This window comes from Hyla sarda, chromosome 6 (assembly GCF_029499605.1).
Source record: "Hyla sarda isolate aHylSar1 chromosome 6, aHylSar1.hap1, whole genome shotgun sequence".
Lineage (NCBI taxonomy): Eukaryota > Metazoa > Chordata > Amphibia > Anura > Hylidae > Hyla > Hyla sarda.
In genome coordinates this window covers 181,104,946-181,121,991 of record NC_079194.1, presented here as the reverse complement: position 1 = coordinate 181,121,991, position 17,046 = coordinate 181,104,946, and the positions used below count along the sequence as shown (strand labels likewise).

At 44.2% G+C, this 17,046-nt stretch overlaps 1 protein-coding gene across 4 annotated transcripts in view; it reads right to left on the bottom strand.

The window, feature by feature from the left end:
• Positions 1-17,046, bottom strand: part of DBNDD1 (dysbindin domain containing 1) — a 59,058-nt gene that overhangs the window by 28,359 nt on the left and 13,653 nt on the right. The window contains exon 1 of one of the 4 annotated variants that reach the window (XM_056525965.1): positions 476-749. The exons of 2 other annotated variants lie outside the window; for them this stretch is intronic. In XM_056525965.1, coding sequence (XP_056381940.1) covers positions 476-571 — 96 coding nt within the window. In that variant the 5' untranslated portion in view covers positions 572-749. Of the gene's footprint in view, positions 1-475; positions 750-17,046 lie in introns of those variants that run through there. One more of the 4 variants, XM_056525966.1, reaches the window with a different exon arrangement.

Sequence of the window (17,046 nt, the reverse complement as noted above, 5' to 3'; positions counted from 1 at the left end):
CCAATACCAGTATCAGTGCTGCAGCTTAAACTGTGGCTTTTAGAGACTGTTTCATGTTACAGTATATCCCCAGTGTGTTTGCTACCTCTGTCTATGGCCTGCAGGATTCCAGCACTTGAGGATTTTTATTTTGAACTTTGGTTACAATAAATATTACTTGGACTTCTTACCCCACTTACATAATGATCACACACAATTCTTTTCTATTTGGTAATAGGGGGTGACACCTGGGATAATGTACAAACACATATAGAGTGCCCATGTCTGTACCACTCTATGCTGCTGGCATGCCCTGTGTATTAATATCACCAGTGCAATGCGGTACTGTCCACACAAGTCCCAGCATCCCAGCACTAACTTCCCACTTTACAATCCCATAGACTTTGCCTACTAAGACATAATGATCACACACCTAATGCACTTAAGATGCCCAAAGTGGGGACCAACCCAAGACCCTTGCCTGCCAGTCACTCACCTGAGGTACCAGGCCCTTGCTGGGGCTCCATCCAGATACTGAATCAGGGGTTCCACCCTCCTTAAACTGAGGAAGAGATGGGGCAGAGGGCAGCATCAGATAAAGCCTCCTCCCTGCAGCAAGCAGCAGGCTGAGCGATCTGCAGCACAGACACACATCCCCAAGCTGAGAGCCTCAATGATAAGTGAGCCTTGCATTGCAAATGAGCAGACAGAGGGAGTGAGAGGCTGTGAGGGGAGGGCTGAGGAGATGTGTCTCAGGGTGTCAGAGAGTGTGCATGCGTGTGTCTGTGAGGAGACATTGGCAAGGAGCCCAGACTGATGAGGTAGGCTGGGGATGAGGTAGGTTGGGGATGGCAGCTCCTTCCTGCAGATGCTGCAGGTCTTTGCGGACAGAATACCTGACAATACTACAAGGAGCACAAGCATACAAAGTATCTGCACTGTCCAGCTAGATAGCAAATATACATAGCCTAAATGTATATTCACTAGGCTCTGTAAGAGTGGAGTTACAACCAATATCACATTATCACATACAGTCAGGTGCAAAAATATTGGGACATCGGCACAATTCTAACGTTTTTGGCTCTATACACCACCACAATGGATTTGAAATTAAACGAACAAGATGTGCTTTAACTGCAGACTGTCGGCTTTAATTTGAGGGTATTTACATCCAAAGCAGATGAAGGGTGTAGGAATTACAACAGTTTGCAAATGTGCCTCCCACTTGTTAAAGATTACCTGTCATTAAAAATGTTTTATATTTTTGTTAAGAAAGCTATTTTTAATAAGTTCCTAAATATATGTTATTATTTTTTTTTCTATGTTTATTTTAACTTGGGAAAATCCACCACTAGGGGTCTGCCTACCATTCCCGGCCGATAGATTTCGGACTCATGCTGGCCTGGCATGAGTCCGAAATCTGACTGCAGTCAGGCACAGCGCTGCTCCCTGCCTGTCAAATAGCTGCGGACATGGCCGGCTGGTTGGAGATAGGTGACAGAGCTGTGGAAGAAGTTCTCTCCTTCTCCCAGCCGGCCTGCAGCTTCTCCACTGCTCCAGACTCTGTGAACCAGCATGAACTGAGGGTGGAAGTGGTCCCCCCAACAGGCTTCAGAAATGTAGCGCCTGATGGGGCACGCCCACATCTTACTGCCAGCGAAGAAAATGTATAAAACAGAGCTTTTAGAAGCTCTTAAAAAATTTAAAGGGGGGGGGGGGGGGGGGGGAGTTAGGTAACATAGCCTGGGTTAGTTTAGGAAAGTTTATTTAGTGACAGGTACTATTCAAGTACTATCAGTGAAGCAAGCCATCATTAGGCTGAAAAACAAAACAACCCCATCTGAGAGATAGCCAAAACATTAGGCGTGGCCAAAACAACTGTTTGGAACATTCTTAAAAAGAAGGAATGCACCAGTGAGTTCAGCAACACTAAAAGACCCGGAAGATTAAGGAAAACAACTGTGGTGGATGACCAAAGAATTCTTTCCCTGGAAAAGAAAACCCCCTTCACAACAGTTGGCTGGATGAAGAACACTCTCCAGGAGGTAGGCATATGTGTGTCAAAGTCATGACTAGGGGAGCGTAGAGTTCCGCTGCCGTTGCACACCAAAAACCCCACCCATCTATCCACCCTTCTCCTTCTACCTTAAGAACCACGGACACAGAGTATGGTGTAAAGGCCACAGTGGACCCAACTTTTATTTAACAAAACCCAAAATATATTAAAACATCATATATACAAAAATATCCTCCAAATATAAATAACAAGATAAACACATAACAATCAGGGTTCACATACCCTCCCAACCGATATAACCCACCATTCTGAAAGGGGACCTGAAGGCAGCTTCTCATCCAGGCCAGTCTCCTACTTTGCCTTTGGTCGACCAACACCTGACCCAACGGCACCACCTTCGGAGACCACATGTCCCTTCCGCCAGGGACCCCCATGTTTAGCTGGCTCCCGACCCAGCTCCCCCCCGGTCGTTATGACCAGGACCTCCACCATCTTCCAGCATGCCTCCAAATCCCCTTCCAGCTTACACCACCGTGACAGTATTAACCAACCCCCCCCCCCCCCCCCCCCCCCACGTAACCACCAAAATTCCCTCTACTAACAGGGCGGGACACGCTGATCTCCCGGTGAATGGTCCTCCTCTTCCTTCCACCCCCTGTACTATCCCCGACCTGAACCTGACCTACCCGTTCCCTCACTGCCCATTAACCCTTTCACTACCTCTCCCCTACACCCCCTGTCATGTGCCCCCTCCTCTCCCATTCTGTCTGATCTGGGGGCTTTCTACAATCAAGAGAAGACTTCACCAGAGTGAATACAGAGAGTTCACCACAAGATGGAAACCATTGGTGAGCCTCAAAAACAGGAAGGCCAGATCAGAGTTTGCCAGACGACATCTAAAAAGCCTTCACAGTTCTGGAACAACATCCTATGGACAGATGAGATCAAGATCAACATGTACCAGAGTAATGGGAAGAGAAGAGTATGGAGAAGGAAAGGAACTGCTCATGATCCTAAGCATACACCTCATCAGTGAAGCGTGGTGGTGGTTGTGTCATGGCATAGTGGGCATGTATGGCTGCCAATGGAACTGCTTCTCTTGTATATATTGATGATGTGACTGCTGACAAAAGCAGCAGGATGAATTCTGAAGTGTTTCGGGCAATATTATTTGCTCATATTCAGCAAAATGCTTCAGAACTCATTGGACAGTGCTTCACAGAGCAGATGAACAATGACCCAAAGCATACTGCAAAAGCAACCAAAGTTTTTTAAGGGAAATAAGTGGAATGTTATGCAATGGCCAAATCAATCACCTGACCTGAATCCGATTGAGCATGCATTTCACTTGCTGAAGACAAAACTGAAGGGAAAATGCCCCAAGAACAAGCAAGAACTGAAGACAGTTGCAGTAGATGCCTGGCAGGGCATCACCAGGGATGAAACACAGCGTCTGGTGATGTCTATGCATTTCAGACATCAAGCTGTAATTGACTGCAAAGGATTTGCAACCAAGTATTAAAAAGTGAAAATTTGATTTTAACAAGTGGGAGGCACATATTGAAACTGTTGTAATTCCTACACCGTTCACATGATTTGGATGTAAATACCCTCAAATTAAAGCTGACAATATGCAGTTAAAGCACATCTTGTTTGTTTCATTTCAAATCCATTGTGGTGGTGTATAGAGAAAAAATGTTAGAATTGTGCCGATGCCCCAATATTTATGGATCTGACTGTATTGTTTCATAACACAGAATATAATATGCCAATCAGGGTTCTAGGGCAACTGGGTGACAAGTAGTTATAAAGGTTCTGGCAATAAAAAGAGAATAGAGTCCTGGGCAAAATGAATTGAATAATGCATATTAAAAAGCCAGTTGTCACTGATGCATTGCGGACTAAGGCTACTTTCACACTGCCGCTGGTTTCCACCACAAACGTCCATTTAGGATCTCTTTTTGTGCCTTTAACAGAGCCCAAAGGGAGGCATAACGGGCACAGAGAATCCCATTCACTTGAATTTCGGCCGTCATTGTGGCCATTATTCTGCCGGAAGATATGGGTGTGGTATGGGGTGTGATAATGCAGGGCAGACAAAATTGCCCTAGGGGCAGATGGCATTAACCCCTTTTATTCGTGATGCCAGGGCGTGGTTTATCCTCAATACCCCCTTAAGGTATACAGCTGGATCCTGGGTTAGGCACAGGGGCAATAATGACACCAACGCCAAGTTATGGACAATGGTAGAGTGACAGATGGTACAGTCTATACAGTGTAGCCAGGCCCATGCAGGTGACCAGTGACTTCAGAGACCTTAAGGGCTTGCTGGGACTTGCAGTAGAACTGGATAATTTAGTGCAGACCACGCTGACTTGACAATAGATGACAGTGACTGACTTGACCTGACTTGAGACTGACTAAGCTGTCACTGTAGCTTACTTGTAGACTTAAAGACTTGCGGCTGCAGGACGGACTTGAGGCCTCCTATGGACTCCAAACACACTCTAGAACTTGACTGCACTGACCTCAGCAAAGACTCAAGAGAGAGAGAGCGCAGAGACTCCACCCAGGTCTTATATGGGGGATACTCTGAGGGGTCCCATAGGTCACCTTTAGGTCACATGGTCACTGATACCTCCTGGGTTACATTCACATGACAACTCACATGACAACTGGTGATCAGATGTTAACCTTTATTAAAGTAATAACACTTTCTATATGCATTATATAGTATAACAGATGGCAAACAATATATACATAAGGGGACAGGTGTAAGGGGGCCCAGGGGACATTGCAGGGATGTTGCCTGACAGGGCAGCAAGGGTACGGGGTTACAACTCCTGTACTGGGCCACCACAAAGGGAGAAAAAAACGTCGCAAGTAGAGATGAGTAAATCAAAGCTGACGAACCCGGTTTTGTTACGAATTTCATGAAATATTTGATTCTCAACGAATGCGAATATCGCCGTGATTCTTTTGCGCGAATCGCTTCATTAAACTCCATTTACTGTGTCCAGGCTCAAGGGCATCTAAAATGGTGGAGTACATGTCAGTACAAAGGGCAGGGAATGCTGGGAAGGCAAGGCGGGAAGGGAATTAGGCGGGATGACCCTGAATCACATGCAGGATGCAGCAGCCAGTCATACTTGTGATATCACAGCCCTATATATTCGGCAGCCATTTTGCGGCTTGTCATATCATTCATTACACTGCATAGAGATAGGACGAACATCGTTGTGTGTGTGTTACACAGAAAAGCTCATTCCAGCAGCGTTTCATATCCTAGACACATCAGTGTTCTTGTGGACAGAGAGCAGTGTTTTTTCCACTGAAAAGGATTTTTACTGCAGGCATTAACCTCCCAGTTACTTTCTTCAGCATTGTATTACAGAGAGGGGCAGATAGCTGTGTGTTTCCTCATACATTTCAACAAGCTGCCTCAACATAAACCTTAGCAGATGAGGCAGGAATAATTTTTCAGCGCAATTCTGTGTCTTTGTTCCACAACAAATCATCTGCTGGTTATACTAGTCTGTAGATGGTATAATACCCAGCAGTCCATTCCAATAGTCTTTGACAGAGTGCACTTTTGTGTTTAGTACACAGCTTTTTTGTGCTGCAGAACTGTTGTGTACTGCTGGTGTTGTGCAAAAATATATTTTTTTTAAGCGTACTTTACCGCATTTTTCTGCCCTTATAAGTGCATACCACATACATACATCTAAGTAGTGTACTATTTTGTACCTGTGAATCTGTCAAGGGCCTACATACTGTGAAAGTCCAGGCAAAACTAATCATCGGCTAGTGTTTTACTAAATTACGTTTTTTAAGCGTACTGTACCGAATTTTTCTGCCCTTATAAGTGCATACCACATACGTACATCTAAGTAGTGTACTATTTTGTACCTGTTAATCTGTTAAGGGCCTAGATATTGTGAAAGTCCAGGCAAAAGTACTCACCGGCTGGTGCTTTTACTCAGATACCTTTTTAAGTGTACTGTAGTGCATTTTTCTGCCCTCATAAGTGCATACCACATACCTACATCTAAGTAGTGGCAAGAAACAGGTTGACTCCAGCTCTAGTTGCAGATCAAATTGCCTTCTTTATTAGACTAAAGCTACACAGATCACAGGTACTTGGCAGGATGTGACGCGTTTCGGCCAGGTGCTGGCCTTACTCAAATGAGTAAGGCCAGCACCTAGCCAAAACACGTCACATCCTGCCATGTACCTGTGATATGTGTAGCTGTGGTCTAATAAAGAAGGCGATTTGATCTGCAACTAGAGCTGGAGTAAACATGTTTCTTGCCATTTACCTGGGGTTTTAGTCCGCACCTTCTCCTTGCTCGTTTATCTTGGCTTTGGGGTGAGCTGAATCTATCTATTTGCTTGCTACATCTAAGTATTGTACTATTTTGTACCTGTTAATCTGTCAAGGGCCTACATACTATGAAAGGACAGCCAAAAGTAATCACCGGCTGGTGCTTTTACTCAGATACTTTTTTAAGTGTACTGTAGTGCATTTTTCTGCCCTCATAAGTGCATACCACATACCTACATCTAAGTAGTGGCAAGAAACAGGTTGACTCCAGCTCTAGTTGCAGATCAAATTGCCTTCTTTATTAGACTAAAGCTACACAGATCACAGGTACTTGGCAGGATGTGACGCGTTTCGGAGAGGTGCTGGCCTTACTCATATGAGTAAGGCCAGCACCTAGCCAAAACACGTCACATCCTGCCATGTACCTGTGATATGTGTAGCTGTGGTCTAATAAAGAAGGCGATTTGATCTGCAACTAGAGCAGGAGTAAACATGTTTCTTGCCATTTACCTGGGGTTTTAGTCCGCACCTTCTCCTTGCTCGTTTATCTTGGCTTTGGGGTGAGCTGAATCTATCTATTTGCTTGCTACATCTAAGTATTGTACTATTTTGTACCTGTTAATCTGTCAAGGGCCTACATACTATGAAAGGACAGCCAAAAGTAATCACCGGCTGGTGCTTTTACTCAGATACTTTTTTAAGTGTACTGAAGTGCATTTTTCTGCCCTCATAAGTGCATACCACATACATACATCTAAGTAGTGTACTATTTCGTACCTGTTAATCTGTCTAGGGCCTAGATACTGTGAAAGTCCAGACTGTCCAGGCAAAAGTAATCACCGGCTAGTGTTTTACTAAAATACTTTTTTTAAACAAATATATAAAATAGTTATAGACACTGCCCTGAGGAAAACTCTTGTATAAAAATTGGAAAAATATATAAAAATAAGTATTTTGCTTATAAAAATGAAATACTGGTGAGACATGTTAATTTTACATAATATAATGCAGAAACATAGAAAAAAGTTAGCACAGTTAAGAAATGCCAAATGCCAAAAACTACAAATGTCATTGGCATAAAAAGTACTACTGCAAGTAGTCAACTGTAATTTTTTTAAATAAAAAATTCAGATATTGAATCCAGAGATCATTGTCTTGTTTCATCTTTTCATCTTGTTTCATCTTTCATCATGTTTTCTTCATTATTGCCAAGAACTCCATGGCCAGCCTGTATTTCCAGGAGAACTTGGCACTGGATTCTGATTTGAAGAAGAGGACGGATCTGCATAAATTGTATAGCAAATTGGCACCAAAGGGGCCAGAAACTGAATACATCTGTGCTTGAATCTGTCCATTGAAATCAGAGTAAGTCTGGTTTGTTTTAAAGGAATTTGGCCCTGCACATGCAGATGACTGATTATAAGGATTGGTTGACTGTGTATTGTAGTAAACATGTGGGTATCCTTGAGTTACTCTGCCAGCATTATTGCCATATTAAAAGGAATATTGCCAAGGACTAGCAGAAACAGGGAACCGTGGATACTGACCACCGGCTGTTGGAATTGACTGACTATCCCAGGTGGTAGATTTACCATTTTGAAGTTCCTCAGTTCCAGTACGCTTTAAGTCGCTCATTCTTTGTTGTGGTTCTTTAGTTGCAGAATTAAGTTGTGTCCTGTTTTCCTGTTCCTCCGATGAGCTAATATCACTGGAACACACAATACTCATATTGTCATATAATGAAGGATCCTTTTCTTTAGAGAACGTTATGCATCATTTTCTTATTTTGAATGTCAGGATATATGCTGACATTTTCTGATTGTAAAGAAATTTTGGAATCTGGGACACAGGTAAAAATAAGTATTCTTAAGCATACTGTAGCACATTTTTCTGCCCTCATAAGTGCATACCACATACCTACATCTAAGTAGTGTACTATTTTGTGTGGTGAGGAACTGTGTGGAAAGCCTTGTGGGGTGTAGGTTAGTTGGGGTGTTGCTGTTCTAGATACTGAAAGGGCACTGTTAACCCTTGTCACTCGTGACGCCAGGGTGAGGGTTAAAACTCTGTAGTGATGCTGGGCCTATCACCACCCTTCCCTAGAGCGATAGGTGAGTGTGAAATAAATAGATTGTCCACAGCAGTATTGAACTTAAAACTTGCAGAATCTTTACTGAAGATTTTCTGTATTTGCAATAACGGTAAGAGTCCAGATAACAGAGTCTATTGAAACAGCACAGCAGTGACTGACAGATGCTTAGGACCGGAGAGTTTGCTTTAGCTTTAGAGGATTGTATTTGCATAGATCCGCCAGATTTAGGGGTTTGATTAGGTCCGGAGATCTTGCTGAGGTAACCGGGAATTGTATGAACTATCCGTCTCTAGCGCAGGCTTAGGCTGCAAGGCTTAAGCCTAGTAATTTGTCTTGTAAGCTGCGGAGGTCCTACCTCATCCAGAATCAGCAACCCAAGAGCGAAGAGAGCGATCAAGATGGCGCAGCTCCCTTATATGGGCAGGGGCTGGCCGGTTTGGATTGGTCCAATCAGCTGTCACTCACCCTTACATTGCATTGTGGGTGATCACATGCCATGAGAACCACCAAAGGTCCTTCAGCAAACCATAGAGTTCTGCAACCCGGTCACATGAGCCGCAGGTCCTTCGACGCAAACAAGGTAAGAATCTTTAATAGACATATTTACATGTTTATTTACATAAATATTAACTAAGGGGTGACGAGGGGCTAGCTAAGGTAGAGGACCCCCACTGTTTCTAGGGACTCTGTCTTTGGGGACCTCACCACAAGGTAACGTATGAAATACGGTATTGGGACACCACATTTGTACCTGTTAATCTGTCAAGGGTCCATATACTGTGAAAGGACAGCCAATAGTACACACCTGCTGCTGTTCTAGACAAATACTGTTTTAAGCCTAGTGAAGCGTATTGTACTCCCCTCATATACGCAATAAGTATGTCAGGCAGAGTAGTGCCAGGACGTGCACAGTGGAGTGGCTGAGGCCTAAATTCATCAGGCACAGGCAGAGGTTGCAGCAAAGTAGGTCTGAGCTCCCGGTCTCAGCTAGCAGTCGTGTTTTGACCAGCAACCCAGCAGCCATGATTGCTCGGCTCACTCGGTCATCCACTTCATCCCAAGTGACATCCGACACCCCCAGTCAACAGTCGGTGGGTTCCTCAGACTCAACCCTCAGTAGGCATGGCCCTCATGCTGCTGCTGCCACCACCTCAAGGCTCTCTCATTGTGCTGCCATGTGACATGTGACTCCTTGTTAAATTTGGTCCTTTGTACCCACACGTCAGGGCCCGGGACACTAAAACTTGGGAGTTAAAATCTAAATTTAAAAATCCTCAATTTCAATTAAAAAATCTTACATTTAAAAATCTTAAATTTCAATAGTCTCCTCATGCTTCAGGCACCTCCAGGCTGTGCAATTCAGCCACTATATTGTTTCATGATTCAGCCACCTCCAGGCTGTGTCATTCAGCCACTATATGGTCTCTTCATGCTGCCACAAACTCCAGGCAGTCATTCAGCCACTATATGGTCTCCTCATACTGATGCCATCTCCAGGCTCTGTGATAACAGAAAAAAAGGAGAAAGGCCCAGAAGGAGGCACCTTGTGCGTTGCCCTAATAAAACAATGTATGCCCCACGGCAAGTGGGGATAGACATATAGTCTATAAAATAGCCACTCACCTAGAGCGTATGGATATACGCATGTAACCTCATCTGAGGTATTGTGGAAGAAGGATCCTGTGCAGGCCCACAGGTCTCAGGAAAAACTAAATGGTTATCCTGTATTCAGATTAAGTGCAGCAAAAAGGAAGATGACCTTCAAGGCAGGGACTCAGGTGTCCACAGAAGAAGTCACAACCAGGTCATGGAGGTGAAATGAAGTTGCAAATTTATTGAAAATAAAGCAAAAAATGACGCGTTTCAGGGTGTACAAACCCCTTCTTCAGATTTGGCAAATTTTCTTGCAGCGGGCAGAGTGGTGCCCCCATCAGGAGGGCTCTCTAGGCAGCTGCTTATTTTGTCTATAGGCAGAACTGGCCCTGACCTCACTGCATAATTGATAAATGTCCCCCAGGGACTTCAACATCAGAATAGTGTGTGCAGCTCTGGAGTGTAGCTCCAATAAACTTGGTCCTGTTCTGTTGTACCTGTGTATGCTATGTCTCCTGAGCTCCAAGGAAACTTTCTAGCTGGGGCCTACTTCTTTCTCTCCATGTAGGAACTAGAGAGGTCCAAAAGAGGCCGATACAGGATTTGGGGATGAGACATTCCACTAGGAGTCACAGCGATGTTGCACCTACTCCCCCTCTGGGGCAAGAGACTGCAAGGTTTTCAGTAAGGAGGAATTCACCTCAGGAAAGCTAAGAGCTTCTGGCAGAAAGCTGGGTTCTTCTGGAGGAAAGCTGAGTGCTCTGGAAGGGGAAGCCGACCTCAGTGAGAAAGGCTGGGGAGTGCAGAGGGCCCAGAAGTCTATGTCCACATATGGGTCCTGGGTCATAAGCCACCTCCGTGAGTATGAAGATGCCAGTAAAAGTGTCAGGAGACTCTGGGAGGCACAATGGAATAATGTGTGGTTCCCCCCAAACAGCTGGGTCAGGTGGTTACAGTAGGAATGCAGTTCATCTTCTGTAGCAGGGCAAGGGTACATGTCCTTCAAGGACCAAGTTGGTTGAGTTATTGCTGAAGATGGGCTTCAAGGCAATTGATACATATGCCTTGATAAATCCCTATGGTACTCCTGAATTAGATATCAGTTTTGTTCAGCCAGAGGGATTGGTAAAGAATGAGCCTAGCTGATGAGATTTTGCTGTGCAGGCACTGTCTTGTCATAAACTGATTTGACCCATTTAGAATCACTCTTTTGAATGGACGTCATGACATGTTTAGGACAATATTGGTGATGAGTTTGTCATCTGGTCAGGAGCCTGGATGTTTGTGGTAAAACTTTAAGGGGTTATCCAGGAATAAAAAAACAGAGCTTATTTCTTTCAAAAACCACTCCCTGTCTGTCTCCAGGTTGTCAGATCCTTTTACTCACCCCTCTTAGAAAAGGAGGCTCTCAATCGAGATAGGGTCTCAGCTTTCGTGAAATTGAAACTTTCCCTGGAGTAGACACCTCTCTTGACGTTTGACAGAGATGATCCAGGAAGAAGTAGTCAGGCTGCTGGTTGATGGGCCTGCCCTAAAAGAGTCACCTGGTCTAGATGGCTTAACATCTAAGTTCTATAAGACATTTAAGGTAACCATAATCATCCTGTCAAAGAACCATCTTGCATTGAGAATTGGCCTCCAATAGCACATCTCCAATCTCCATGTGGACAGTAGGATTCTGAAGGCAAGAACCCTGTTTAATCGGCTGGTGAAGCTTGCACACTGGCTCCTTTCCGGGGCTCAGTTGCTCTGTTCCAGGCCACAGTACATTTAGTGCGGTGCTCAGTGTCAGAGAGGCTGTAGAGCAGGATAATGTAGGCACTATAAGGGGTATTTTCTGTCCTTGGATAAGGCAAAAGCATTTGATTGGGCTAATCATAAGTACCTCTGGAGGTTTGGGCTGCCTGGGGAGTTTTTTGATTGGCTTATGACTTTATATGCATGGGCGGAGAGTTTCTGCCTTGTGAATGGTTGGATTGACCATTCTTTAAAGGTTAGGTCTGGCGTTTGTCAGGGTTGTCCTTTGAGCATGCTGTTTGTTTGTGATTATTCTATTCCTTAGGAGGATTGACTGTGGACCATTGGCAGGGGTGAGAACGGACTGGTTTTATCTGAGGAGTGTGGAGGCATGTTGGAAAGCATGGATCATTACCTGCTTAATTGTCTCTTTAATACAGAGGTGTACAACAGGGTGGGTGCTTCCATTAGTTGCAGAGTCAAGCTCAGGGCCAAATAATTTTTTTTCCATGTGTGGTTTGGTGTGGTTTGATTTGGACCAAAATTCTTTATTTTGTGAAAAATGCAGCTGGACAAGGAATCTAAGTATTGTTATGTTAGCATATTAGTTATGGTATTATATACAGGTTCTGATAAACACTATACTATTATTATTATTGTTGTTGTTATTAAAATTTTATTATTATTTTATTAGGAAAAAATTTGTGTTTACTAGTTTGCATGTTCAGGGTTTGGTATTTAAGTGGAGTGTGTTTAGAGAGAATGAAGCAGGACAAGAAATACTTTGATGGACATTTATGGGCTAATGCTTTATACATGCAGGTATATGTTGTTTGTTTTTATTGTTATGTTGTTATTTTGTGATGTAGCAGTACGGGATGATGTGGCCCCGTACTGTCCTTTTTCCCTGTCAGGCCAAGTTCCACTGATCCCCTGAGGCATACCCCCATTATGTATATAGGTTTGCCTCATTTAATGTACTGTTACTTTAATGTTTGTACCACATGATTGTTACCCAGAGGGCTCCAGTGACCAGGTGTCTCCCCAAATGACCTATGGGCTCCTTGCACAGCCCCCCTATATAACCAGGGGAGGTTCTGCAATCTCTCTCTTCTGCTGTATGCTGAGGTCCAGTGCAGTCGTCTCAGTGTCTGTGTCCAGAGCATTGGAGGCCTCAAGCCTAAAGTCATGCAGCCACAAGTCGGTCATCAGTAAGTCTAGTCATCTTTTGTCAGTCACCCTCTCTGTCAAGTCAAGTCCATCTTTAGTCACCGTGGCCTGCACTAAAGTCAGTCTAACTACTGGAAGTCCCAGCAAGCCTGCGAGGTCCCCCTGTGTCACTGGTCACCTCTCTGGGATATTTAGCTGTACTTCAAAGACTATATCACCTGTCTTGCCTCAGTAAAGCTACAGTTATCCTTAATCTGGCGTTGGTGTCTTCATTGCCCCTGCCTAACCCAGGATCAGCGGTATTACCTTCGGGTGATTAAGGCTAAACCACGCCCTGGCGTCAGGACAAGAAGGGGTTAATATCATCTGCCGCTTGGGCCATAACATCTGCCCTGCATCTACCCTGCATTGCACCCTGACTCCACAATTTATTATTGTAATGTTTTTTATTTTTAAATCAAAGATCTACAGGATGTAATTCAGAATCTTTACAGGATAAGTAATGTAATCTATGTACACAGTGGGGGAGATTTATCAAAACCTGTCCAGAAGAAAAGTTGCTGAGTTGCCCACAGCAACCAATCAGATCACTTCTTTCATTTTTAACAGGCCTTTTCAAAAATGAAAGAAGCGATCTGATTGGTTGCTATTGGCAACTCAGCAACTTTTCCTCTGCACAGGTTTTGATAAATCTCCCCCAGTGACTCCACCAGCAGAATGGTGAGTGCAGCTCTGGAGTATAATACAGGATGTAACTCAGGATCAGTGCAGGATAAGTAATGTAATGTATGACTTAATGTGCCTACACAGGCTGTAGAGAGCCCCCTATCCTGACCTTACAAACACACACACACACACACACACAGTCAGCTTCCCACAGCCCTGTCCGGATCACTGGCCCCTGAATTCACCGCTCCCCGAGAAGCCTGAAGCTCAATTTTGTAGCTTTATGCATCATTGAGTGGTTCTGCCTCTTTTGTCCCATCCCTTTTTGTGGCTCCACCATCACACAGTCTCACTCACTGAAAGGAAAACTGTCACCCTGATCACCCACACTAAACCCAATACACTGGGTGACCAGGAATTCACAGAGGGGTCACTTACTATAATCGGTGCTGTGGTTCCCGAAATATTGGCTGGCAAAGTCACGCGCAGGAGGCGGGGCCCCGCCGGCTGGCCGCGCCTGCTTCATTCCGTCTTCTCAATCAGCCGTTCCCTTAGTTAGTATATTCATTTTCTGCAACTCCACGTCCTAGTGACATGAGTCGCATGTCACGTGAGCGCTGCGTTCTGTCAGTAGAGTGCATGCGTTGGCGGTTTACATGCAGCTCTCATGTCCTGAGCTCTGACTGCTGAAAGCAGTCATATGAGAGCTGTAGAGCTGCCAGCGCATGCGCTCATGTGACATGCGACTCACGTCACTAGGACGTGGAGTTGCAGAATATGAATGTGCAAACTAAGGGGACAGCTGATTGAGAAGACGGAAAGAAGCAGGGGCCGGACAGTCGGCGGGGCCCCGCCTCCTGCATGCGACTCCCTAAATTCACAAGGGGGAATTCGCCGGCCAATATTTCGGGAACCACAGCACCGATTATAGTAAGTGACCCCTCTTTGGATTCCTGGTCACCCACACTATAACCCAGTGTATTAAGTTTAGTATGGGGAATCAGGGTGACAGTTTTCCTTTAAAATGCTGTCCCTCAGATTTGTGGGGTTTTCTGTGACCCCCATTAGTCATGGAAGTAGGTGAGTTTGCTTTTTCTGCGATTTAGCAAGGTTACCACAAAACTTTTCCAGACCTACACTGACACTTTTACCTAATTATGAAGTCACAACTCAATTCAGAGGCGTGAATACAACTATTAACCCCTTTGGCGGCTGCAGTGGTAGCTATACTGGTTTTATCCAGCTTTCTATGAAAAGGGTAAGACTAAGAAATGGCTGAATTGCATAAGAGAAATTTAAATACAAGGTCAATGTTAAGGACTTATACTTGAGAATGCAGACAGAAGACATGATGTGCTGGAGAAACGCTGTTCATATGCTCAACAGTAGTCAAAACCGACTTGACAGAACCTGTCAAGGAGAAAGACAAGCCAGTGGGTGGTAGTGCATCTAAAATCACTGAGAATATTACAGACAGACTTTCTGGCTTTCAGTGTTGAGTACAGGTGGGCTCAATATTGAGCAGCGATGCTGCTTGCCACAGTGTGTACACTACATACATGTGTATATATAGGTATGTAGTGTGTAAATATATATATATATATATATATATATATATATATATATATATTTGTGGGCCGGGCCGTCCGTGTATCAGGCTGTCTCCCTGCCTTAAATACTATGCAGCCACAGCCTGAGGCTGCTGCCTTAAGAGCTGCAGCTGACACTTTTAGAGCTCCGCAGGTCAGAGTGAGAGGGAGAGGCCGAGAAATCTCCTCCCTCAGTGAACACATGGACAGAGGGGAGGCACAGCCACTGAGGAGACTGCAGAGCTAGCTGCACTCACTATTCTGCTGGAGCTTCCACAGTGTAAGAAAAGTTAGCTCTTGTCTCTCCTTGGTAAATGGGCTTCTATGGAAGTCAAATTGCGCTTTTTGACAAGACACAATAGTCTGCACATAGTATTAATGTTAAATACATAATAAAATAAATAAGTTATAAACATTTAAAACATGATGACGTTAAAATAGTATTGCATTTAAACGGTGGGACAATGGTGGGGTTTTATAGTCCATTTTATGTAATAGGATATGTCCAAACAGTTTTTGCAGCGCTGGAGGCTCGCAGTTACGAGCCCACTGAGTATACTTGTATGCGCAGTAGTGCTAAAGATCTATCCTCTATACCCTGACGGCACAGGGACAAAGTACAAGAGGAAAAATAGATCAAAGTCAGAAAAATAGATCAAACTTAGTGCCTCTTACCGGCTCCGGCGAAAGCAGTCATATGCGCACAGCAGCGCTTAACGGTGATCCGGATTGATGCCTCTCAGCCCCGGCAGCACGGGGAAGGTGTAGGAGAGGTGAAGATGTCCGGTACAGATGGTTATTGCGTAGTCTGCTGGAAAAGGTTATGTTAGTTTGTAGCGTGTGGCAGCGCTGGAGGTCTTTGATGTGGGATCCCTCTCTACCCCGACGGCGGGGGGAGAAGCTGAGAGGGCAGTAAAAGACCAATAGTGGAGGGCAGATAATCCAAATAGTCCCGACTTCTTGTGCAAAGGCAGTCTTGGACCAGACGCGTTTCGGGGAGCAGCGTCCCCTTTTTCAATGGTGGATATGCAAACCGTTTAAGTGCAATACTATTTTAACGTCATGTTTTAAATGTTTATAACTAACTTTTACCATTCTATTTTAGTGAACTGTCTGTGGCAAGGGCCCTGCCCCAGACCTCACAGTATTATTCAATAAATGTAATTATAATTTATATCTTATTATCAGACACTTCCTTTCTTTCTTATTTATCTCTATTTATTCTGCCTTATTCTAAATTTTCTTCCTAGCCTAGTAGGACTGCTATTTTTCCATTTTTTAAATCAGTATCTATTTGGCACACGGGTATGTGCAATGCAGTATCCTCGGTTTAGGTCTCTTATATGTTACGTAGAGCTCCCACACTTGTACATTACATAATAAAATAAGCAACTAAAATATAATGGCTGCTGTGAATAAACTTTACAGATGTAGCAAAGCGGAGTTTCGCATTTTTGTCATGAAAGGATTTTCTACACTACAAAGTAAAACCAAAGACAACAAACTGTGATGTTCCCAAGATCTGTGTAAAGTGACAATGCTAAAGTGACTAAATAAGATCACCATAAGGTGCCCACATAGCAATGCCATAGTGCCTTAAAGGAGTACTCCGGTGGAAAAAAAGAGTAAAATCAACTGGTTCCAGAAATTTAAACAGATTTGTAAATTACTTCAGTTTAAAAAATCTTAATCCTTCCAGTACTTCGCAGCTGTATACTCTAGAGGAACTTGAGTTGTTCCTTTTCAGTCTGACCACAGTGCTCTCTGCTGCCCCTTCTGTCCGTGTCAGGAACTGGAACTGTCCAGAGCAGGAGCAAATCCCCATAGCACAACCTCTCCTGCTCCGGACAGTTCCTGACATGGACAGAGGTGTCAGCAG